The sequence below is a fragment of the Tachypleus tridentatus genome, chromosome 3 (assembly GCF_004210375.1).
Source record: "Tachypleus tridentatus isolate NWPU-2018 chromosome 3, ASM421037v1, whole genome shotgun sequence".
Taxonomy (NCBI): Eukaryota; Metazoa; Arthropoda; class Merostomata; order Xiphosura; family Limulidae; genus Tachypleus; species Tachypleus tridentatus.
Genome location: NC_134827.1, coordinates 113286888 through 113313312, shown reverse-complemented (window position 1 = coordinate 113313312; position 26425 = coordinate 113286888). Strand labels below are relative to the sequence as shown.

Genomic DNA, 26425 nt, shown 5'->3' with positions numbered 1-26425 from the left:
TGGACATGAACCTCTGTTTCTTACGTTACACATAATTAATACCGGTCAGTACTCCACCATAGAATGAATGCATGTTTCATTAGCTAAGACTAATGTTGGTAAACACAATGTATTATGTTTACTGTACGTCTTGTAGCCCTCTATACTTCTCTCCAAATGAATATTTATTGCAAAGAAGTTTTATATTTTCTAAAAAACTATATTTAACAGATTTAAATAAAAAGAATTTACTTTATACATTTAGAAATGACTCACTTAAAGAAACACGTTAACACTTCTTTATTACTCATATCTGTATAATACAAACAGTACAATATTATTGTTAACAACACAAATGTTTATGGCATGGTACGTTTCACAATAATACACTTGAAATCAGGTCATTTCATACACTTAAGTTTTCTCTCATTGCTTCTTTCATTTTTATGTTTTCCTGTCGACGTTTTTGGAAAGTCTTCAACCAAGACGATGTACCGAGGAATCTTAAAGTAGCTGATCTGAAACCAGAAAAAAATATTCATTATTTAACAGATATACTTGTAAGGTTGTTAAAATAGAGGACAAAAGTCATGACGAAACAATATATGTCAAACAATAAAAGTTTATTATGAGTCAACACAAATGAAACGTGATAGTTCGTGACGAAAGAACATAAGATAAGTAGAAACGTTTCTAGACAATACTTAGTATGTTTACTGTAGCTCACAATGTGTGATAAGATCATTACATAATTTTTTCTACAAAAACTCGTTGTCTAGAACGCTTTTGTTGAATACCAGAACTCATCAATTTTTAGTTCTATTTGTTCTCAATATCTTCAAAGTGTTTCAAAGTATTATTCTGTTTGTACATAATCTAAATGTTATTTTAATGAACGTTTTACCTGGATATCTATTTATGCAAGTACTACCTCGATCTATCCCAGTTGCCAATTTCTGTGTGGTTGTTTTATAATAACATATTACTGATGTTACATGCTATACAAGAGTGTATAAAAGTAAGCTTGATAAAACAACAACAGTTTACATTTAGTACTTTATGTGAAAATTATTTAAAAAAAAAATTAAACTCAGTGTTTGCCGAAACTACGACTCTTTCTTGGATATAAAGTAACACAATAACTCACTCCACATCCTTTACTGATTTAGCATTGTGAAGTAATCTATCCAATGGGGGAGATCCCCACACTTCCTTTAACAAACTACATAGATATTTAGTCTTCTTGTCACACACCTGGTGGTTCTAGTTATATTTTAGTGGTAACAAACATAGTTACTAAAATGTCACCTTCCCCTTCTGTGTTGTAGTGGTTAAGAAACATTATAGAGGTGACAGCTAACTGATGTCGAAGTATCAAGTGTAGATAACTCCTTATCAGTGTAGTACTAGGACTATCACCATGAGCCACATCCTGGGATTATTGTAAAGAAACCTTGACGAGCATCATCCAAGTCGCACTAGAACCAGAAACGTTAGTAATCACAATGTAATTCATTTTTAGACCAGTAAAATATCTGTCGTTGAAGCCCACCTTACGAACACGAAGCAACTGATGGTATCATGGCTTATATTATTATCTGTCCATACTCAGTTGATGTGATGTTTTCACTGTACCCATGTGGCGTGCTGTTAACGACGTACTCACCTGATGTCATATGAAACTTTGACGAGCATCATCCAAGTCGCACTAGAACCAGAAACGTTAGTAACCACAATGTAATCCATTTTTAGACCAGTAAAATCTCTGTCGTTGAAGCCCACCTTACGAACACGAAGCAACTGATGGTATCATGGCTTATATTATTATCTGTCCATACTCAGTTGATGTGATGTTTTCACTGTACCCAAGTGGCGTGCTGTTAACGACGTACTCACCTGATGTCATATGAACACCGTGTTCAGCTGGTGTTATATTAGCAGTTTACCTAACTGATGACATATTAACATAAACTCAACCAAAGTGGTTAGAAAATCCGAATTCAACTGGTGTTATATTAACACAATGCTAACTTTTCCCTTGCAATATTCCCGAAGTTCCGTTTCTGTTACCGTTGATCCACCTTTTAGTTTCACCCAAGCACAAGCTTCTTCTCCCATTCGTTGGTCTGGAACTCCAGCAACCTAAAATAAACATATTAAAATAAATATTATGTATAGAGTCAGACCAACGTGCAACGTTTAACAGCGTATTACATGTTACATTGAATCTAGTCCTATAAGTAACAAATTTAACAATAACGTTAGTGCAACTCTTAAGGTTTTCCGAGAATTCAACATTCTGTCTTTACTAATATGATTCACGTAACACTTATGAATAGCCAAGACGTCACAAAGGTATCAATATCACAAAACACAATACAAATTATAATAATATTAAATGATATAGAAAAATATCCAGGGCACTGAATACGTGAAAATAACAGTACATAGTCACTTAGTTATGAATTTTTGTAAACTTTACTTTTTAGTATTATTATTAGGCTTACCAGTTTTAATGCTTCAAATACATTAAAAGTTTAAAACCATCATGTTAAATAACTAAAAAGAAAATTTAAATTTGCGCAAAGCTTCACGAGGACTCTCTGCACGAGCCATTTTTAATTTAGCAGTGTAATACTAGAATGAAGGCAGCAAGTCATCACCACTCACTGCCAACTCTTTGGCTACTCCTTTTACCAACAAATAGTCAGATAACTGTCACATTATAACGTCCTCATGGCTGAAAGGGGCAGAATATTTGGTGTGACAGCGATTCAAATCGCGGATTATGAGTCTATAACTTCAACCATCTAGTCATGCTGGACTCTAAAATTTGAAGAGTACAAGTCTTTGTGAGAAATCTCACCTGAACGTCAGCGACACCTGGATGACTGAGGAGAAACTCTTCCACTTCCTGAGGATATATGTTTTCTCCTCCTTTGTTGATCATGTCTTTAAATGTACCAACAATACTGAAGTAGCCATCTTCATCCATCACAGCAATATCTCTGTGTCATATTGTATTATTAATATATAGAAACAATTAACACCCTCATCTGTCATGACGATATATTTGACACATATTTTAAACGTAGAATTATTTATACCGTTGTAAGTTACATTTTAAATTTTATAATTTAGATATTGAATTGAAAGTCATCATTCTATCATAAGTACAGAGTTAGTTCAGCGTCACTCAGTGAGTTAGATAATGATTGTTATGGTGTTTATTTGTCGACATTTCAATTACTCGGTATATTTGTCTTATAGCGATCGACTAACACTAACGTTATTCATATATCTTTATAAGTGAGTTATTTGTACAAACTATTAGACCTGAAAAATATGTTGAAATGTATTTGTGAAGCTTGGCCTATCAGAAACCGTAGCAAACTTCCGGAGAATGACAAGATGTTCTCTTTTTAGAAAAATCCAAAACCAGTAACAGTTTCTAGCCAGTAATAACAGATACAAGAATAAAGTTAAAGTATCAAAGTGGACATGAAGTGGACAAATCCTAGTTATATATGCCTTACCCAGTGTGATACCAACGTGCATTATCAAAGACTTGACTTGTTTGTTCCTTGTCACCCCAGTATCCCAAGAACGATAAATGATCACGTGTACACAGTTCTCCTTCTTTGTTGACCGGAACTATTCGTCCATCATTGTCCACTATTTTAACCTGAGAACAAATTTAAAGTTTGTAAAATATAACACACCTTTACCATGAACGTGTGAACTCTCACTATGGTACACCTTGCATGGTTAATGTTCATAATACACTAACTACAACCTTACTTTGTATAATTTGTGGTACATCTTACATGATATTACCTAATTTATTCATTACAACTACAGCATGTACTCTAATACCATACAGTTACCTCAACATGGTCAAGTGGTGTTCCAACTGTGTGGTATTTCTTTTCCGGTCTTTCTCCTGGACGTGTTGAACAACTTGCTAGACTATTTTCTGTTGTTCCGTATACATTCTGTGGGGAAGAAAGGATAGTGGTGATTCCTATGACGAAGTTTTTCAAGAAATGGTTGAAATTCTACATCACTGATTACTGATACCATATATCTATTAGTTACAAGGTAACACTAAACGTAGCCTTAATTTTCCAATTACTCAAAAACCAGGTGCTACAACTGCTTGAGTTCACATCAAAACAAGTTTGTACGAAGATTCTAAGAAGGTCCTTAGAATACGATGGGTTTAATCAGTTTACCTCTCCTAGCGACAGATACAACACATTAATGTATTTTATTGAATGAATACTTTCTTTATATTATATGGAAATGATGAAGAAATGATGGGTTGAGAAAATAGCCGTTTTTGCATATAAATTTCTCAACAAGTGGGTTTCTCGACATCACTGAAACTCAAGAAAGATGATTAGTGTTTGAATTTGTCTCATATCTCTACAAAGAATGTTTGTTTAATTAGGTTAAATTTATTCTTTATGACTGATGTTTAGAATTGAAATTTAACTATCAACTTCGAGATAAGAAATCGAGAAATACCTATAAGTGTAAAATAATAAAATTATACAAGAAATAAAAAAAAACAATTTTAGCAAATAAAATATTTTAAATTGTTATTAAAAATAAAATAACGATGCTTTTATGTATTATTTTATATAGTTCCATGATTACCATAACTTTGTTTTACTTTAACAGTATTATTTTATATAGTTCCATGATTACCATAACTTTGTTTTACTTTAACACTATTATTTTATATAGTTCCATGATTACCATAACTTTGTTTTACTTTAACAGTATTATTTTATATAGTTCCATGTTTACCATAACTTTGTTTTACTTTAACAGTATTATTTTATATAGTTTCATGTTTACCATAACTTTGTTTTACTTTAACAGTATTATTTTATATAGTTCCATGATTACCATAACTTTGTTTTAATTTAACAGTATTATTTTATATAGTTCCATGTTTACCATAACTTTGTTTTACTTTAACAGTATTATTTTATATAGTTCCATGATTACCATAACTTTGTTCTACTTTAACAGTATTATTTTATATAGTTCCATGTTTACCATAACTTTGTTTTACTTTAACATTATTATTTTATATAGTTCCATGTTTACCATAACTTTGTTTTACTTTAACAGTATTATTTTATATAGTTCCATGTTTACCATAACTTTGTTGTACTTTAACATTATAATTTTATATAGTTTCATGTTTACCATAACTTTGTTTTACTTTAACAGTATTATTTTATATAGTTCCATGTTTACCATAACTTTGTTTTACTTTAACAGTATTATTTTATATAGTTCCATGTTTACCATAACTTTGTTTTACTTTAACAGTATTATTTTATATAGTTCCATGATTACCATAACTTTGTTTTACTTTAACAGTATTATTTTATATAGTTCCATGATTACCATAACTTTGTTTTACTTTAACAGTATTATTTTATATAGTTCCATGATTACCATAACTTTGTTCTACTTTAACAGTATTATTTTATATAGTTCCATGTTTACCATAACTTTGTTTTACTTTAACATTATTATTTTATATAGTTCCATGTTTACCATAACTTTGTTTTACTTTAACATCATAATTTTATATAGTTCCATGTTTACCATAACTTTGTTTTACTTTAACAGTATTATTTTATATAGTTCCATGATTACCTTAACCTTGTTTTACTCTTACAGTATAATTTTCAACAGTCTCATGATTACCTTAACCTTGTTTTACTCTTACAGTATAATTTTCAACAGTCTCATGATTACCATGACCTTTACTTAGTCCTTCATGGTTATTTGATATACTTTTATCATTAATTTACACTATTATACTCTTCTTGTGCCATTTTACTTACTTTCATTAATACCTTAACTTTGTATTACTCTTCCAGTATTATTTTATATAATTTCATATTTCTTATTTCCTTCTTATAATTTATTTCTTTACATTTTGTCTACCATGACTTTTGTTTATATATGTAGTATTGTTTTTTTATAGTTACATTTTCGTTTTTCTTCCAGTCATCATAGTGCTTGTAAGTTATGATATTTTTACCTTCAGAGACGGACATCCTAAAATGAAGGTTGTCTAATCGCACAGCAGAGAAAAATGAACTTTAGTTTATGTTGTTGGGTTTGTTTCATGTTTCAGTTTTAATTTCTGATACAAAACGATGTTTAACACTTTTATTCGTTTTAAATTCTATTTTTAAACTCCTCTGTTTATTAATAATAAATAACAAAAACTATTGTTGTTTTAACAGAGTGCTGTTAAATAAATTGTTTATTTTAACATTCTAAACGTAACTGAATTACCCATCTTATAAATATTTTCCATCAGTGAGTAAATTGTAAAACAATGAACTCCTTATTGTTTATAAACTTACAATGAGGTTTGTTACACCTAACTTCTGTTCTATATCCTTCCACAGCTCTACGGAACATGGGGACGCTCCACTAAGTGCTGAAAGTAACACATTTGTCACAAGTAAGTAATAATCTGTATGTAATTACGAAATTATGTGATCATAGAGTTTAAGTGTTTATTAAAGGATGGTAAAACTAAAGCAATAAATATGCTATGGGAAATGTTTACTTTATCTCACACAAGTTGCCAAGAAAGGAATAAGTCAAACTTTGTAGTATCCATTTCAAAACTGTGTGTAAGGATACAAGTAAGAAGGTTGCCGAATTACCAAATTTATCTGCAACCAATGAACAAGTGGTTTTAGTTTCGTTATTTATGCTGAAGGAATTTGATATTATATTACAAGATATTTAACAACTTCATTGTAACAAAGATTATTTTAACAAATTACATTAAAACTGATTTTAAGAATGCATCTTCGACTCAGACTCAAACTTTTTAGTTTAACTGCAAACTTCCTAGAGTTAGTGCTTGAGTGCTCCACTTGCCACTGCACTCGTCAATTTAATATAAATAATTGTGGGTGGTAGTGTTAGTCAAAGTTCCAAAGGTTAGCGTAGAGCAGACAAAGAGAATGTGAGAACAATAGTCCAGAGTCAAGCATCACGAAAACACGTTTCTGCCAGATCTGGTTAAAAACAATGAAAAGATTATCAGCTGTAGCACATCTCCATGCACATGTCATTGTGATGGTAAAAAGAACACCAAATTATCTTTATTAGAAGGAGGCTTCTCAACCTCCGTGGTTCCTGCTATGAGTTAAGTGGGTAGGTCTCCTTTAACAGACAGAGATTTCAGCGAATTAGAGCGTGATGAATAATCGTTCTAAATCTAGGGATCGAAGAGAATAGCCCCGAGCAGAACAAAAAAGCCGAAGACGAAGGAAGTGAAGCCACACAGTCACTGGAAAAGAGGGGGAATGAGATAGGAGCATATTGTTAACTTCCTTAGCAATAAAGACAGATGACTCTACACATGTTTGGCAAACGACTCCGTTAAAAACACAGAAAGATCTGTAATGACACCCACTGAAGCAGTGGCACATTGGCAGCATCATGTCCTACATGGACTTGGTGATACCAACGCTCAGGGTAAGAAATGTTCTTCAACATTTTAAAATGCTACATCTCATTTTATCAACCCATGTTTAGCAATAGGGAAATTATGAGAGATAGGAATCAGTAGGTTTAACAAAGAGTGATTCCAGTTTTCACTCGTAGCATATTAGTCTTTGCTTCCACAACAAGAACACGTCAATGATATGATGCTCTTAAATGTCCACATCACTGACACTAGACTCACCTGAGAGGCTTAAGGAAGTGTGGCTGAACACTATAATACAGATTACCTGATTGGACAGTGGCTAGTGGACACGGCGATGTAAATTTCAAAATTAAGACATTGGTGAAGGGGCATTATTCTGTCCTTGTGAGATACATCACAAAGCAGAAACACATTAGCTGAAAATACCTGCCAGGAATCTTTGTCTCAATAATTACTCATTGGTAGCAGTGTAGCATGGGATGCAACATCAATGTGTATATCCGAAATGGCTTTAGAAGTAAGAAGAAGTTAACTGTAGTTAGGTGTAGATGTTTTAACCAAGATGTTCCCACAACGTAGTAATGGGACAGAACCAACAAACCTCCTCACCATCCCTGTTGGATGGAAAAGGAAGACATTTATACCAAAGATTTGTCTGACAAATAGTGGAGTTCTGAATGTGGTGGTGATTTTGTAATAGGGCTGTGTATATGTTGTAGTTTACCAATTAGCTGTTTATATATTATTTTATTTTTTTATAAAGAGTTAGGAAATCCATAATATGGAGAGAAAGATTCAGTACCAACTGTTCGCACCACATAGGAATCCAACTTGCCAGCTGCTTATTCATCTCCAGTATATTATAATAAAATTAAATACAACATAATAACTATTCACTTACCCGCTTGAAGACTGGTCAGATCAAATTTATCAACATCCGGGTGATTAACAATGTCAATAAACATGGTGGGCGTTCCCCCAATAAGAGTGCATCTAAAAGTATGATGAAAGCCTCTGTTAAAACCGTTTTAATGAAAAAATCCAAGAAGAGAAAAATCATTGAAAAACATAAGTGTTTCTATATAAACGTTTGAACAAAAACAGAAATTACTAATAGAAAAATATGTGTTTTCATGATGGCGTATATCCAGAACTCATGAATGACTGATATGAATTTGGTTTCTCTATAAGAGAGTTGAACATCTGTAATAAAAAATTTCTATGTTTATGATTCTATTTAAACAAGAAGACAAATTGTTGATGTAATTTGGGTGAATAAATATTGTGTGAAGAAAAAAGAACAGTTAGATGTTATTTGTAAATATATTCTATATTCATGACAATAGTAGACATAGTGGAAAATAAAGAGTGTGTGGTTGTGTTAAAGGTTAAACATTGTTGAAAACAGTGGATCAACCATCATTAATAACAATGGTAAAAATAAGGGAGAGAAATCTAAACTATAACAATATACATAATAAAAGTGAAAAATCATGTAATGAAAACATCCCAAAGAATCCATCTTGATATAAATATATATTAAAGATACACAACCAGTTTTAAACTAAACCAGACTGAAAACACTTTAAGACAGTTAGGTGTATCTGATTCTACATTTCATCTTCTTTTATTGTCTGGCCTCATTAAAATAAAATGGTTCACTGAAAGCAGTGGTTATTAAGTGCATAATTTACTGTTACTTTAATAAACATTAGATTTAAATGATACTTGTGTTAAAATGGAAGGAGAAACTATGTCATTCTAGTGAAACACATATTAAAAATTTTGTCTACTTCGACTTTTATTTCTCTGAAACAATCATTCATAGTAAACATTTGTTACGTTTTAATATCAATGTTAAAGTTATTATAACATCACTAATCACACGTGTGGATGTTATTTCATCATTAACAAATAACAGTCTCTGAATATGAGCAACAAAAGATAGTTTATCTCTAAACTTTACCTTTCTGTTTCAATAGCTTTCAATGTCGCCACAGGGTTAAAAAAAGACGAAGGAAATACAGCTACATTCCCGAGAATAATAGTTGCGATAACACCGAATGTATACCCTAACTTATAAAACAAAGGTAGGGGTAAACAGGTCACCAGGCTCTGAAACAAAATCAAAACCACACATAACTTAGGTGTTGCTATATTAGACCATATACAACTTTAAACGAAAGTGTGTTCAAACTGAGATTTCATTCAAAACATATTGTGGTAATACCCTTAAGGACTGCATCATATTTCTTAAAAACACAAGAAACTGAACGTTAACTGGAACAAATGTAGTTATGATAATTTTACGTTTAATCAACAAATGTTTAACCAGAACAATTCTTTCCTGAACGAAGTATATCAGTATATTAATATTACAGTTCACAACAATAATTATAAAACCATTGATCGGTAGAGGTTACAGAATAAGTTATATAAACGCTGCGACTTACGTACGTTTATTATCATAAGATAAATGTGTAAATTAATAACAGCATATTAACTGGATAACATAAAGAATAATTCCAGGTTACCATATCAACAACAATGTTTACAACAATACTTACCACTCCCGATAAAACAGGACGGTTGTAAAGGTGTAGTTTACAACAATACTCATCACTACTGGTATAACAGGATGGTTCTGAAAATGTAGTTTATAACAATACTCACCACTACTGGTATAACAGGATGGTTCTGAAGGTGTAGTTTACAACAATATTCACAACTACTGGTATAACAGGATGATTGGGAAGGTGTAGTTTACAACAAAACTCACCACTACTGGTATAACAGGATGGTTCTGAAGGTGTAGTTTACAACAATACTCATCACTGCTGGTATAACAGGATGGTTCTAAAGGTGTAGTTTACAACAATACTCACCACTACTGGTATAATAGGATGGTTCTGAAGGTGTAGTTTACAACAATACTCACCACTACTGGTATAACAGGATGATTGGGAAGGTGTAGTTTACAACAATACTCACCACTACTGGTATAACAGGATGGTTCTGAAGGTGTAGTTTACAACAATACTCACCACTACTGGTATAACAGGATGGTTCTGAAAGTGTAGTTTACAACAATACTCACCACTACTGGTATAACAGTATGATTGAGAAGGTGTAGTTTACAACAATATTCACCACTACTGGTATAACAGGATGATTGGGAAGGTGTAGTTTACAACAATACTCACCACTACTGGTATAATAGGATGGTTCTGAAGGTGTAGTTTACAACAATAGTCAACACTACTGGTATAACACGATGGTTCTGAAGGTGTAATTTACAACAATACTCACCACTTCTGGTATTAAAATTCTTGAGGTTAAGGCAATGACATTGTTGATTAACTGAAAATGAGAAAATGCTGCAGGTTTGGGTTTACCCGTGGTTCCCTGAAAAGAACATACTTCTGTTAGTTCAGAGACTCAGACAAAAGTCAAGACTCTAGTTATTGTTTGAACGTCTGTTTTTTTAGAACAGACTAATACTGACAGTCTAAAAATCGTATATTTCTATTATTGAGGAATATAATACGAAATAACTGTTTTTCTATTGAGTTTACAAATTTCTCCTACCGATATAAATTCAATATTTAGTGGATCGTCAAACTGAATCTTGGAGTCCAGCTCCTTCACTTCTCGCAACTTTTCGTTTGCAGCGGCACGTAGAATATCGTCAAACTTGTAAACCCCGCTGGATTGACAATAAATTTAATAGTTACTAATATAGTATGAATTGTGTCAAGTGTATTATTAAGATAAATACAAATACGGTAATAAAGACATATGGTTTTGTTATCTATTTTATTTACCGTTATTTATATCTTTATTATAATCATTGAGTTTCTTTTTTTACAGTAAATATTTTCACATTCTGACAGAAGCATAAAATATCGTAAAATCAGTTATGATGTGGTCAACTTGTTTGGTTACTTACGGAAAGTCCTTCTTTGTCAACATGACAACTGTGTGTAAATCTGGACATCTGAAGCAGAATAAACAGTGAATATAGACATCAGTATATTATATGATGGTTATTATGTTGGTAAATATAAAATATATCGCTAACTTCATATAATATGTAAGTCCAGGATATACCAATAATCAGTATTTAAAAAATATCTACAAAATAAATAAGACAATGTTTGTATGACAGAGATGTATTCAAACAATATAAAATGTTTATAACAATATTTATAACTCGTGATGTGGGATATTAGTTACTTTCAATCTAACCTGGTTTCAATATTCTGATATGTTGTACTTTTCTTTACGTGTTACATTTAATCTGGTCTGCTTTAACATTATATTCCGTATTATACTATTATTTACCTGTTAGTTTTCATATGACCTGATTTAACATTATAATCTATATTGTACTTTATCCTACATGATACGTTGAATCTGACCTGGTTTCACATCATAATGTATTGCGTACTGTTAGTTATCTGTTACACTTAATCTGGTCTGGTGTAAATAATATAATATATATTGTACTTTACCTCACCTACTACTTTTAATCTGTCCTGGTGTAGATTATATAATCTATATTGTACTTCACCTTTCCTACTACTTTAAACTGGCCTTGTGTAGATTGTATAATCTGTATTGTATAATACTTTATTTTTCCTACTACTTTAATCTGGCCAGGATTCAACATTATAATATATTTTGTTTTTTACCTTACATTTTACTTTTAATTTGGTTTGGTTTCAACATTCTGAGATGTTTTACGTTATGTTACATGCTACATTTAATCTGACCAAGTTTAAACATTATAATCTATATTGTCTTTACCTTACCTTCTACTTTTAATCTGGCCTGGTTTGGATGATATAATTTCTGGTACAACAGAACACAACTGTTGGAAGTAATCTTGTTTTCTGAAAGACTCTTCTGCAATCAGTGCTTTACAAGAGGTCTAGAAAGGTAGAACAGTTTGTTCATCTCTTCAAGTGATTCGATTTTATACATAAACCGTACTTTAATTTAGTAAAATGTTGTAAAGAACGTAGAAAGTTAATATATAGTATTTTATTAGTAAACAAAGTGTATATATATCTACACACACAAATATATCCTGATTTTTCTTTAAATCAACCATATGATTCGTGATATACACACAAAAAGAGTTCATGATGATCCGTTCACATATATTTTTGTTTTAATCAAATAAAAACTGGATATATATATCTACTGTTTCTAGTATGTGCTACACATGACACTTTAAGATTGCAAAAGTTTGCTATTTTGGTATCGTGAATTCTGCTGTGTGGTCAAATTTAGAGAATAGTATTCTGACTTTATTATATAATTAAAATATTGTTATTTCTCTTTACGATATTAAAGAAAGTAGCTGAGGGAGTGCACGCAAATGTTGGGAGAAATCACAAACATTTTTCACTAAAGGGAAGTTAAACGTTAATTATACACCTGTAGTGAAATAATAAAGATATGAGAGAGACCAATGTGAAAGGGGATCAGTAAGTAACAAAGCTAATTAAGGCTTCAGAAAGACTGATGATATGTTTCACCATAAAATACAGCCTTTTTAGTTTCTTACCTATTGGTCGTCCTATTTGCCAAAAATGGCCGTTATGACCACCTTGACCTCCAGATGACATCATATGCTATGGTTACATAGCCACATTTTTAAAACTATAAACTCCAAACTTGGGATAATAATATACATTACTGCGGGAAGTAACATGGGCTAATATATAAAAAATTGTCGAATCACGAGCTTCTTTGGAAAATGTGGACTTTACTTAGAACCTGAATTGGTAAAAACTTTTCTGAATAATTTTGAACATATCCAGAAATAATTGAAAATACCTTTCACAAGCTAATATTATACAGTGTCATATTCTGTGACCTTAAATATTACATATCATCTTTTATAGTTATTTAAACACGTTGTTCATATGTCTTTTTATTTATTTTGTTTTATTTAAAGTTGTTATCAACCATAGTTCTAACAACTACTTTAGTTTTATACCAAACAAAGTAGAGTAGTTTACCTTGTTTAAGCAGTATTCTAGTTCATAAGGCATGAAGGCAGGGTTGATATTGACCTGGAACAGAAAACACAACACACAAAAGTTATGTTAGAAATTTAATCAGTAGTAAGATAACGAATGTTGATGTTAATATTAAAATACACAACATACAAAAGTAAGTTTATGTTAACAAATCCATGAGTATATGTTTAGCATATATTAGTACACGTTACGGAAGAATCTCTTATTTACTCTATATTTCAGATGTAAAATGTAAATTCATATATCTCATGTTTATGAAGATTGAAATATTTTAAGATATGACTTTATTTAAAGATAATATCAAATATCCTTACTAGTACCAGTCCAGCTTTAGCTGCAGCCAGCTGAGTTAGAACCCACTCATAACAGTTGGTGCTCCAAACTGCCAGACGTTCTCCAGGTCTCAGTCCCAGCTCTAAGAAACTTGCTGCTAGCTGATCAGTCTGTGGTACAAACAATGGAACTTAAGAATTTACAGATGTAGAGAATATTATTTAATGTACAGTAACACTAAACTTATATCAATCAGTATATATATATCAGTTAAAATAACTTCATATAAGCCATTACAGATACAGGTATAGTATATCTAACAACACATAAACCAATACATCTACAGCTAAAGTATATCAAACAAACGTCAATCAGTAAAGATACAGTTACAGTGTATCTAACATCACACGAACCAATAATATAGAGTTAAGCTACAACTAACAACACGTTAACCAGTACCTCAAGAGCTAACAACACGTAAACAAGAAAAAATACAAGTACTGTGTACCTAAGAACATGTGAACCAGTAAAGATAGAGGCACAATACATCTAACAACACATGAAACAGTACATCTACAGATACAGTATATCTAACAACATGTTAATCAATAAAAACTGAACAGTATATCTAACACACGTGAACTGGTGTAGATATGGTTACAGGATATCTAACAATATATAAAGTAGGATATCTATAACTACACAATACCTAACGAAACATCAACCCCTAAACATACATGACAGTATATCTAACACACGTGAACTGGTGTAGATATGGTTACAGGATATCTAACAACACGTGAACAAGTAAAGATACACGAACATAATATCTAGCAACTCGTGAACCATTGCATCTTGAGATACAGTATATCTAACAACATGTTAATCAAAAAAAATACAGAACAGTATATTTAACACACGTGAACTGGTGTAGATATGGTTACAGGATATCTAACAATATATAAGTAGGATATCTATAACTACACAATACCTAACGAAACATCAACCCCTAAACATACATGACAGTATATCTAACACACGTGAACTGGTGTAGATATGGTTACAGGATATCTAACAATATATAAACTAGCATATTTATAACTACACAATACCTAACAAAACAACAACCACTAAACATACATGTAGAGTACATCTAACAGTACGTTAACCATTATATTTATAGATACAGTATATCTAACAACAACTCGACCAGTAAAGATGCAAGTACAATATATCTAACAACACGTGGACTAGTAAAGATACAGATGCGGTACATCTAACAACATATTAAAGAGTACATCTGTACCTACTGTATATCTTACATGCGAACTAGTGAAAATACAAGTACAGTATATATAACAGCACGTTAACCAGTATATTTATAACCACAGTATATCTCACAATAAGTGAAACAGAAGAGATACAAGTACTTTATATCTAAAAACACAAGAACCTGTAAAGATACAGGTACAGTATATCTTACAAAACGTGAACCAGTACATCTATAGCAACAGTATATCAAACAACATGTGAACCTGTAAAGATACATGTACATTATATCTAACAACATATAAGCAATAAGGATAGAGTTACAGTTCGTCTAACATGATATAAACCAGGACGTCTATAGCTATAGTATGTGTAACAACACACGAACATGTATATCTATTACTACAGTATATCTCACAAAACATGTACCGATAAAGATATAGGTGCAGCCTGTCAAAAACTCGTTATCCAGTACACTTATAGCAACAGTATATTTAACTAGACATGAACCATCAAAGATATATGTACAGTTTATAGATTAGGGTTTAAACAGTTTGGTAATATATCCAACACATTTAGCAATTAGTGAGTAAGATGACAGGTTTATTAGGCCTAGGATAGTCTGTAAATTAATTACTAACACGTTTAGATGTGATCTGACAAGATGTCAGTCTTATAATATTCTGTAAATAAAGTACCAACACATTTAGTATGATAGAGTTAGATGTTAGGCTTATAATATTATGTAAATACATTAACAACACATTTTGTATGATAAAGTTGGGTGTTAGGCATACAATATTCTGTAAATACGTTAACAACACATTCAGTATGATAGAGTTGGATGTTAGGCTTATAATATTCTGTAAATACGTTAACAACACATTTAGTAAGATAAAGTTGGATGTTAGGATTACAATATTTTGTAAATACGTTAACAACATATTTTGTATGATAGAGTTGGATGTTAGGCTTATAATATTCTGTAAATACGTTAACAACACATTTTGTATGATAGAGTTGGGTGTTAGGCTTATTATATTCTATAAATGCTTCACCAAGTTTCATACTTCTTCATTAGTCTCCAGAAAGGTGCGACGGACATCCTGATGACAGAAAACAAAAGCTAATTGGTCACCAACATCGTAAGATACTTTATTTAAAGCTTGACCAATAGTGGATCCGATAAGAACGCTGTCTCTGTGACCACAGTTATAGCTAATCTTAAACTTTTCTGAATTAGTTGCTAGGAGTCTGGAAACAATCAAGATATATACGTTTTAATACGGACATGATAATAAATTATTGTTACCTGTATAACACAACGCACTAATGCAGGTATTAAATAACCTTTATATATTGATTAATGACGTCCATGTACACTGTGAAATATAATTATAACCTATAAACATAATATTACATCTAAATACTGATATCCATGTTATACAACGCTTGTTATAGGACTTTAAAACAATAGTAAAAGAAGCGATACATGAGAATTCTACACTTGGAACGATGTTAACCATATTCGTATCTGTACAACGCAACATACTATAAAAGTGTTTATATTTGTATAAATGAAACACACTCGAAGTGTTAGTATTTGTATAACTTAATATTAAATAAAAGTGTCAATATCTGTATAAACATAATAGACACTGAAAGTGTTAACAACTTAATATCACATACACACAATAAAAGTGTTAGCATATGAATTGTTTACGTCTACACAGCAGGTCATCTGTGTACGTACCTGCACAGTGGAGTCCTTATAGCTCCAGAGAACGTAGAAATGATAGTTTTAGTGATACATCATAACGTATATATTTTACACTGTGAGATAATGACAAACAGAACACGAAGCTTTTCGTTATTTTAAAGTTCAGTTTCTTGTCTGCCCCTCAGTGGCTCAGCGGATATGTCTGCGGACTTATAACGCTAAAAACCGGGTTTCGATACTCGTGGTGGGCAGAGCACAGATAGCCCATTGTGTAACTTTGTGCTTAATTCAAAACAACAAAACAACAACAAGTTTCTGGTCTATTACTGAATGTTGTTCTCTTCCAGAAACTGACTATACGTTTGCCTCTCTTATTTTCCATCCACAACGAAATTCACTATAATTCATATTTTTATCAATACACAGTACAGTTTTTAAAGCAGGTACAAAACAGTTTTCACCAGTTAAATTAAGGGATAATATTAACTTGTATATTTTTCCTTAAATACACATGAACAGCATGATACTTATACTGTAGTACATTATATCATAATACACATACACAGTATCATACTTTTACTGTAGTACATACATAGTATGGTAGTTATAATACAGTACATTATATCATAATATATATTCATAGAATGGTAGACATACATCATAACATTATATCATAATACATTTGCTTTATACGGTACTCATACCACAGTAAATTATATAACAATACTTAGTATGATAGTTAAACTCTAGTGAATTATATCGTAATACACTATATGGTAGTTATACCTCAGTAAAATAGAACAGTTTATGGTCATATACTCATCTAGTATATCCTCAATTTCACAGAATAGTTTAATAATTCATTCATACAGTAAATACTCACACATGAGTTTATAATTAAAATTTTGATGAAGAATGTAAGTTTTGGATTTTGTCTTCACAACAACTTATTGGTCTCAGAGATGATTGGTGTTCGAAAACTAAAGATTGAAAACTGATGTTAATGTTGATCAACTCACACTGGTTAATTGACTGTATGACTGTTCTAAAACAGCGTCCACCCGCCACCATTACCACAAACACTTTGAACCAACAAAAGAATTCGGATTACCTTTATAACACGTTCAAAACTGAAACTGTGAACCATCCTCTCTTAACCATATCAGACCTCGGTACGTGTACACACTGATCACTAGTTGAGGCTCAGAGTGAATGTTTTTAATAACTGTTATCTGTATATTAATTATATGTATGTTCAGTATAAGTGGTACGTAATACATGAAAACCTGATATTACATCTAAATACTGGTATCCATATGAATAAAACCTTTCTTATAAATCTTTAAAAGATAACCAAACATACAATGGAATTCTTCATATTTATAAATTAACAGATACACTCGGAGTTATAAATAATATACATATTACCAGCACACATTCAAATGTTAATATATAAAAACACAAGACATACTGGAACTCTTAGTATCTGTATAAACATAACACACATTCGAAATACAAGCACAACATATAAAAACATAAAAAATTAAATATTTGTATAAACACAATAGACACTGGAAGTGTTGGTATCTATATAACTCAAAGTACAAAAAAAATATTAATACCTATATAAACACAATACATACTTGAATAATTAATATTTATGTAAACACAACAGTTTGTTTTGTTTTTGTTTTTTTAATTTCGCGCAAAGCTACTCGACGGCTATCTGCGCTAGCCGTCCCTGATTTAACATCAGAGGGAAGACCAGAGGGAAAGCAGTTAGTCCTCACCACCCACCGCCATCTCTTAGGCTACTCTTTTACCAACGATTAGTTGGATTAACAGTCACATTATAACTCCCCCACTGCTGAAAGGGCGAGCATTTATGGTTCGACCAGTATTCGAATCCGCGACCCTCGGACTACGAATCGAAAACACAATAAACACTGAAAGTATTGGTATCTTTATAACACAGCATACTATAAAAGTGTCAACATAACGTTTATACAATACATTACTTGTGTACGTACCTGTACGGTGGAGTCCTTATAGCTCCAGAAAACGAAGAAATGATAGTTTTAGTGATAGATCGTAACGTAAACATTTTGAGCTGTGAGATAATGACAAACACTAGAACCAAGGTTCTAGAGTAACTTTATCTTATGACATAGGCTGCCGTAATCCCATTGGATGTTGTTCTCTTCTAGAAACTGCTCCTATATTGTATATTAATTCGTCTCTCTTATCTGTCTTCAACTATAATAAGCTACGAACCACGTTGTTTAATCTAACCAATACAATTCAGTACAAACACGTCCACAGTGGTTTCGTTATTGGTAAGTTCATCTCAAGGATGATGCTGAATTATAAATAAGTTGTTCTGGTTCTGAAATGTACATGTACGGAATGATAGTTGTACTACACATACATTATATCAATGTACGGAATAATAGTTGTACTACACACATATTATATCACTGTTCGGAATGATAGTTGTACTACACATACTTTATATCACTGTTCGGAATGATAGTTGTACTACACATACATTATATTAGTGAACGGAATGATAGTTTACTATACATACATTATAACACTTTACCAAATATATTTAAAAAGTGCACAAGAGCGGTTGCCTAGAAAAATGTCAAACTGGACTAACTGGTTTTTATAACTGAATCCCGAATTATATTTTTTTCACATCGGAGGACATGAGGGTATATTGTCGATAGAGATAGTTACAGTAAGCTCTGACGTCAAGGTTAGGGTACCTAAATATATCTGTTTATGTTCTTTAGTTACATATGATGTTCTCTTTCTTTTAGTTCTGTCCAACATTGTGTGTTTAAATTTATCAAAATTAAATATATCTGATAGAGCTGATGAGAAACAGTGAACTAGTTTGAGATTAAATCCTACGTATTAATAAACATATATACATATATATGTTCTTTGGACGTCAGATATTTGTTAATATAATATCAAAGATTAACTATCACCTCATCTTACAAACATGCTTACTAGAACAACTTATTTTATGGACATGCACTCTAAAAGACTGTTTTGTAATATGTTAATACGTGAGGGAGCATAAGTGTTACATATTAAATACCTGAGGGTAATGGTGTCCAGAAACTAGAATCAGAGAGTGTGTTGCTAGGGTGTCTCAACATGACATCAGTGTCTAAGATAACATTAAAACATTTTGGTAGTTTTGGACATTATTTCATATGGAACTTTGGTTAGAGTACATTTCTTGAATACTTTCTAGTCAGTTACTGTCCACAAATGAATTATTCACGTTTCTAGAACAGTATATGTATTATTATAATACAATACCTTTTATGGATATTACATTACCTATTTATGTAAGTAAAACCACAAACTAAATGAAATATTTACTATCAAAATTTGAATGTACGTAAACTATTAATATAAATATCATGGTTTATAAAACACCAGATCAGCTTCCATACAACTTCTGTACACAATGTCCTTATTACTATTTGTTCATTCCAACCCACAAAGTATTATTTCATGTACTTTATAAACGACAGAGTGTTACCAACATTACTGTATAGTACAACAATCAGTAAAAGGTTCAAACAGTGTCAGTCAGAAAATATAACTTATAATATATTTCAATATGAATGATAATTTGACTGTTATCGATTCAGTTCTACATTTAATATGTACTTAAACTAAAAACCTGCATCATCATGTGAAATGTATGAGATTTTCAACTTTATTTACACACCAACAAATATTATATATATTCATATGTGTGTGTGTATTAGAATGGTAACATGGTTAGTTGTTTATATGTTGTGTTGATAAGTTGAGTCACAACTCCGGACATATAATTTTTAATATACAGCCTAACGTTCAGTGAATCTTGTGTTACTTTTCAAATATAAATAGATTCATCCTGTCACCACTAGTAATGAAACTGATGTAGTTCTACTGATATAAGTAAGAGTAAAGAACCACTTAGTGAATGTATTTATGTCGTGTGTTTCTTTACCATATTTCTGTGTTTCTTCACCATACTAATATTTATTTTAGCTCAGCATAGTCAGGTAGGTTGATGTGTTCTACTCGTAATCTGAGGGACGCAGGTTCGCATCCCCGTCGCGTCAAACATGCTCGCCGTTTTAGCCATGATGGTGTTATAATGTGACGGTCAATCCAACTATTCGTTGGTAAAAAATAGGCCATGAGCTGGCGGTGGGTGGTGAAGACTAGCTGCCTTTCCTCTACTCCTTTCACTAATATACTAGGGACGACAAGAGAAGATAGCCCTTGAGTAGCTTTGCGAGGAATTCAAAAAACACACAATATTTATTTTTATATTTAGATCGAATATTATCTCTGGTTCACATCTTGGACATAAGCCTTCGGTTTATTACGTTACCCATTATAATTTATGCCGGTCAGTACTCCACTATAGAAATGACTGCCATGTTGTTTTCATTAGCTAAGACTAATGTTGATAAACAAGATGAATTATGTTCACTGTATGTCTTGTCGCCCCCTATACTTCTCTCTAAATGAATATTTATAACAAAGAAGTTTTATATTTTCTGAAGAACTATATTTAACAGATTTAAATAAAAATAATTAACTGATTTTTCATTTAGATATGACTCACTGAAAGAAACACGTTAACACTTGTTTATTACTCATATCTGTATAATAGAAACAGTACAGAATATTATGGTTAACATTACAAATGTTTATGGCATGGTAAGTTTCACAATAATACACTTACAACCAGGTCATTTCATACACTTAAGGTTTTCTCTCATTGTTTCTTTTATTTTATATTTCACTACCTGTCGACGTTTTTGGAAAGTCTTCAACCAACACGATGTACCGAGGAATCTTAAAGTAGCTGATCTGAAACCAAAAAAAAAATATTCATTATTTAACAGATATACTTGTAAGGTTGTTAAAAATAGAGGACAAAAGTCATGACGAAACAATATATGTCAAACAATAAAAGTTTATTATGAGAAAATACAAATCAAACGTGATAGTTCATGACGAAAGAACATAAGATAAGTAGAAACGTTTCTAGACAATACTTAGTATGTTTACTGTAGCTCAGAATAAGACATGTGTGAGAAGATCATTATACGTACATAATTTTTTTTAAATCTTGTAGTCCAGGAAGCTTTTGTTGAATACCAGTAAATATTTAGATCTATTGGTTCGCAATATCTTTAGGTGTTTAAAAGTATTATTCTGTTTGTACATAACCTGAATGTTACTTCTCTTGATGAACGTTTTATATGGTGATCTATTTGTGCAAGTAAAACCTCGATCTATCCCAGTTGACAATTTCTGTGTGGTTGTTTTATAATAACATATTACAGATGTTACATGACAAACAAGAGTGTATAAAAGTAAGCGTGAATAAAACAACAACTGTTGACATTTTTGTAATCCATTTGTAATCCATTTTTAGACCAGTAAAATCTCTGTAGTAACCACCTAACGAATACTTTATAAGTAATAGTATAATGGTCTGTTTTATTTTTTATATATATTCAGTTGATGTGATGTTAACATCAACTAGCTATTGTGTTAATATGACATGAAGTAAGTTCGGTGTTAATAGCTTCTTACTGAGCTACACTATTAATATCACATAAGGTGAGCAAACTGATAACAGCTGGTGTTATATTAACATAATACTGACTTTTCCTTTGCAATATTCACAAAGTTCCGTTTCTGTTACCGTTGATCCACCTTTTAGTTTCACCCAAACACAGGCTTCTTCTTCCATTTGCTGGTCTAGAACTCCAACGACCTAAAATGAAAATATCAAAATAAATATTATGTATGCTGTCATATCTACGTACAACGTTTAACAGCAATGTATATGGTACATTGAATCTAGTCCTATAAGTAACAAATTTAACAGTAACGTTAATGCAACTCTTAAACGTTTTCCACAATTCAACATTCTGAGTTTAATAATATGATTCACGTAACACTTATCAATAGTGAAAACGACACAAAGGACGTTATCAATATCACAAAATACAATATCAATGATAATAATATCAAATGATATAGAAAAATCTCCAGGGCACTGACTACGTGAAAATAACAGTACATAGTCACTTTGTTATGAATGTATAATACAAATTATTGTTAACTTTACTTTTTAGTATTATTATTAGGCTTACCAGTTATAATGCTTCAAACACATTACAAGTTTAAGGCCGTCATGTTAAATAACCAAAACAAAATTTGAATTTTGCGAAAAACTACACGAGAACTATCTGCACGAGCCATTTTTAATTTAGCAGTGTAATATTAGAATGAAGGCAGCTAGTCATCACCACTCACAGCCAACTCTTTGTCTACTCTTTTTCCCAACAAAGAGTCGGATAACCGTCACATTATAACTTCCTCACGGCTGAAAGGAGCAGAATCTTTGGTGCGAAAGCGATTCGAATCGCGGATTACGAGTCGATAACTTCAACCACTTAGTCATGCCGGAATCTAAAATTTGAAGAGTACAAGTTTTTCTGAGAAATCTCACCTGAGCTTCAGCGACATCTGGATGACTGAGAAGGAACTCTTCCACTTCCTGAGGATAGATGCATTCTCCTCCTCTGTTGACCATGTCTTTAAATGTACCAAGAATACTGATGTAGCCATCTTCATCCATCACAGCAATATCCCTGTGTCATATTGTATTATTAATATGTAGAAACAATTAACACCTTCATCTGTCATGACGATATATTTGACACATATTTTAAGCGTAGAATTATTAATACCGTTATAGGTTACATTGCAAGTCATCATTCTATCATGACCTAGAAACTTAAAGTACTACAAGAGAACAGAGTTAGTTCAGTGTCACACAGTAAGTTAGATAGTGATTGTTATGGTGTCTATTTGTCTGCATTTCAATTACTCAGTATATTTGTCTTATAACGATCGACTAACACTAACGTTATTCATATATCTTTATAAGTGAGTTATTCGTATGTACTATTAGATCTGGAATTTATGTTGAAATGTATTTGTGAAGCTAGGCACATCAGGAACCGTATCTTTGAGCAAACTTAACTGGATAAATAAATGAATTCCGGACGCGGACAAGATGTTCTCTTTAGAAAACAATCGAAAACCAGTAACAGTTCCTAGTCGGTAATAACAGTTACAAGACGAAAGTTGAAGTATCAGAGTGGACATGTAGTGGACAAATCCTAGTTATTTATATCTTACTCAGTGTGATACCAACGTGCATTATCAAAGACTTGACCACATTGTTCCTTGTCACCCCAGTATCCCAAGAATGATAAACGATCACGTGTACACAGTTCTTCTTCTTTGTTGACCGGAACTATTCGTCCATCATTGTCCACTAGTTTAACCTGAGAACAAATTTATAGATTGTAAAAATACAACATAGTGAACTCTTACTATGTAAATAACACACTAACTACAACTTTACTTTGTATAATTTGTGGTACACCTTACATGGTTCATGTACTTAATACACTAACTACAACCTTACATTGTATAATTTATGGTTCATCTTACATGCTCTAATACCATACAGTTACCTCAACATGGTCAAGTGGTGTTTCAATTGTATGGTATTCCTTTTCCGGTCTTTCTCCTGGACGTGTTGAACAACTTACGGGACTATTTTCTGTTGTTGAGTATGTATTCTGTGGGCAAGAAAAGATAGTGGTGATTCCTATAAAAATGTTTTCCTTTCTATAATTTATGGTACACATTACATTGTTAACGTACATGACACACTAATTACAACTTTAGTTTGTATAATTTATGGTACACATTACATTGTTAATGTACATAACACACTAACTACAACCTTACTTTGTATAATTTATAACTACACATTACATTGTTAATGTACATAACACACTAACTACAACTTTAGTTTGTATAATTTATGGTACACATTACATTGTTAACGTACATGACACACTAATTACAACTTTAGTTTGTATAATTTATGGTACACATTACATTGTTAATGTACATAACACACTAACTACAACTTTAGTTTGTATATTTTGTGGTACACCTTAAATGGTTAATGTACTAGTACCAGTTTAGCTTTAGTTGCAGTCAGCTGAGTTAGAAACCACTCATAATAGTTGATGCTCCAAACTGCCAGGCGTCTCAGTCCAAGCTCTAAGAAACTTGCTGCTAGCTGATCAGTCTGTGGTACAAACAATGGAACTTAAGAATTTACAGATATATAGAATTTTATTTAAAGTACAGTAACACTAACATTATATGAACCAGTATATTTAAAGCTAAAATACATTTTAACTTCATATAAGCCATTACAGATACAGATGGTGTAAAACTAACATTACATGGACCAGTGTAACAACATTTGAACCAGTAAAGGTACGGGTACAGTATATTTAACAACACATGAAGCAGAAAACATACACGTATAGTATATCAAACAACACCTGAACCTCAATATCCATAGCTACAGTATATCTCACAACACATGACCCAGTAAAGATACAGGTACAGTATATCTAAAAACACGTGAATCGCTAAAGTTACAGGCCCAGTCTTCCTAACAACACTTGAACCAGTACATCTATAGCTGCAGTATATCTAACAACACATGGACAAGTAAAGATACAGGTAGATTATATCTAAAAACACGTGAATTGCTAAAGCTACAAGACCAGTCTTCCTAACAACACTTGAACCTCAATATCCATAGCTACAGTATATCTCACAACACATGACCCAGTAAAGATACAGGTACAGTATATCTAAAAACACGTGAATCGCTAAAGTTACAGGCCCAGTCTTCCTAACAACACTTGAACCAGTACATCTATAGCTGCAGTATATCTAACAACACATGGACAAGTAAAGATACAGGTAGATTATATCTAAAAACACGTGAATTGCTAAAGCTACAAGACCAGTCTTCCTAACAACACTTGAACCTCAATATCCATAGGTACAGTATATCTAACAACACATGAACCAGTAAAGATACAGGTACAGTATATTAAAAAAAATATATGAACCAGTGCGACTGTAGCTACAGTATATCTAAAAACACGTGACCAGTGAAGATACAAGTTCAGTATATCTAACAACACGTGCACTAGTACATGTACAGCTACAGTATATCTAACAACAAGCGAACCAGTAAACATGCAAGTACAGTATATCTAAGAACAAGTGATTCAGTACATCTGTAAGAACAATATACTAACAACACGTAAACCAGTGTATCTATAGCTATAGTAAAACTAAAAACTTGTGAACCAGTAAAGGCACAAGTATATTATATCTAACCACACCTGAACTAGTAAAGATAGAAGTATAGTATATCTAACAACACTTGAACCAGTAAATGTATAGCTACGGAAACATCTTAGAAAAATATGCAAATTTGTAATAACACATGAACCAATAAAGATTAAAGTACAATGTATGTTAGAACACGTGAACCAGTACATCTATAACTACAGTATATCAAACAATACGTGAGCCAGTACTTTTATAGTTACAATATATCTCACAATACGTCAACCAGTAAAGATACACCTACTATATATCCAAGAACACGGGAACCAGAAGAGATATAAACATAATATA

General features: G+C 31.8%; 2 protein-coding genes across 3 annotated transcripts in view; both read right to left on the bottom strand.

Annotated features, from left to right (window-relative positions):
• The window catches only part of LOC143245982 (putative acyl-CoA synthetase YngI), a 21979-nt gene extending 2792 nt beyond the window's left edge, over nt 1–19187 (bottom strand). The window contains exons 1-16 of the mRNA XM_076492232.1: nt 18814–19187; nt 16134–16317; nt 13836–13964; nt 13501–13554; nt 12283–12401; nt 11418–11465; nt 11057–11174; nt 10778–10873; nt 9435–9583; nt 8370–8461; nt 6384–6460; nt 3867–3974; nt 3516–3664; nt 2846–2987; nt 2011–2121; nt 392–497 (exon numbers count right to left, since the gene is read on the bottom strand). Of these exons, the coding sequence (XP_076348347.1) occupies nt 392–497; nt 2011–2121; nt 2846–2987; nt 3516–3664; nt 3867–3974; nt 6384–6460; nt 8370–8461; nt 9435–9583; nt 10778–10873; nt 11057–11174; nt 11418–11465; nt 12283–12401; nt 13501–13554; nt 13836–13964; nt 16134–16317; nt 18814–18887 (1756 nt within the window). The 5' untranslated portion in view covers nt 18888–19187. The remainder of the gene's footprint in view (nt 1–391; nt 498–2010; nt 2122–2845; nt 2988–3515; nt 3665–3866; nt 3975–6383; nt 6461–8369; nt 8462–9434; nt 9584–10777; nt 10874–11056; nt 11175–11417; nt 11466–12282; nt 12402–13500; nt 13555–13835; nt 13965–16133; nt 16318–18813) is intronic.
• Nucleotides 19188–21443: 2256 nt separating this feature from the next.
• LOC143247793 (medium-chain acyl-CoA ligase ACSF2, mitochondrial-like) lies at nt 21444–25825 on the bottom strand. Of its 2 annotated transcripts, none has more exons than XM_076496277.1 (7): nt 25765–25825; nt 24891–25004; nt 24376–24483; nt 24035–24183; nt 23340–23481; nt 22488–22598; nt 21444–21682 (listed from the first exon to the last, which is right to left on the bottom strand). In XM_076496277.1, the coding sequence occupies exons 1-7, from the start codon at nt 25774–25776 to the stop codon at nt 21605–21607; spliced, it is 714 nt and encodes a 237-aa protein (XP_076352392.1). In that variant the 5' UTR covers nt 25777–25825; the 3' UTR covers nt 21444–21604. The 2 variants fall into 2 exon arrangements, with proteins under 2 accessions (XP_076352392.1, XP_076352391.1); XM_076496276.1 differs by lacking the exon at nt 25765–25825 and adding an exon at nt 25273–25757.
• Between the last annotated feature and the right edge of the window lie 600 nt (nt 25826–26425).

What these genes read in the sequence shown, in the direction of transcription:
- LOC143247793 (XM_076496277.1), bottom strand. An exon ending in GCACGTTGGTATCACACTGA is followed by an intron (nt 23,482 to 24,034) that starts GTAAGATATAAA and finishes AATATGACACAG; the next exon opens with GGATATTGCTGTGATGGATG. An exon ending in CAGATGTCGCTGAAGCTCAG is followed by an intron (nt 22,599 to 23,339) that starts GTGAGATTTCTC and finishes TTTTCATTTTAG; the next exon opens with GTCGTTGGAGTTCTAGACCA.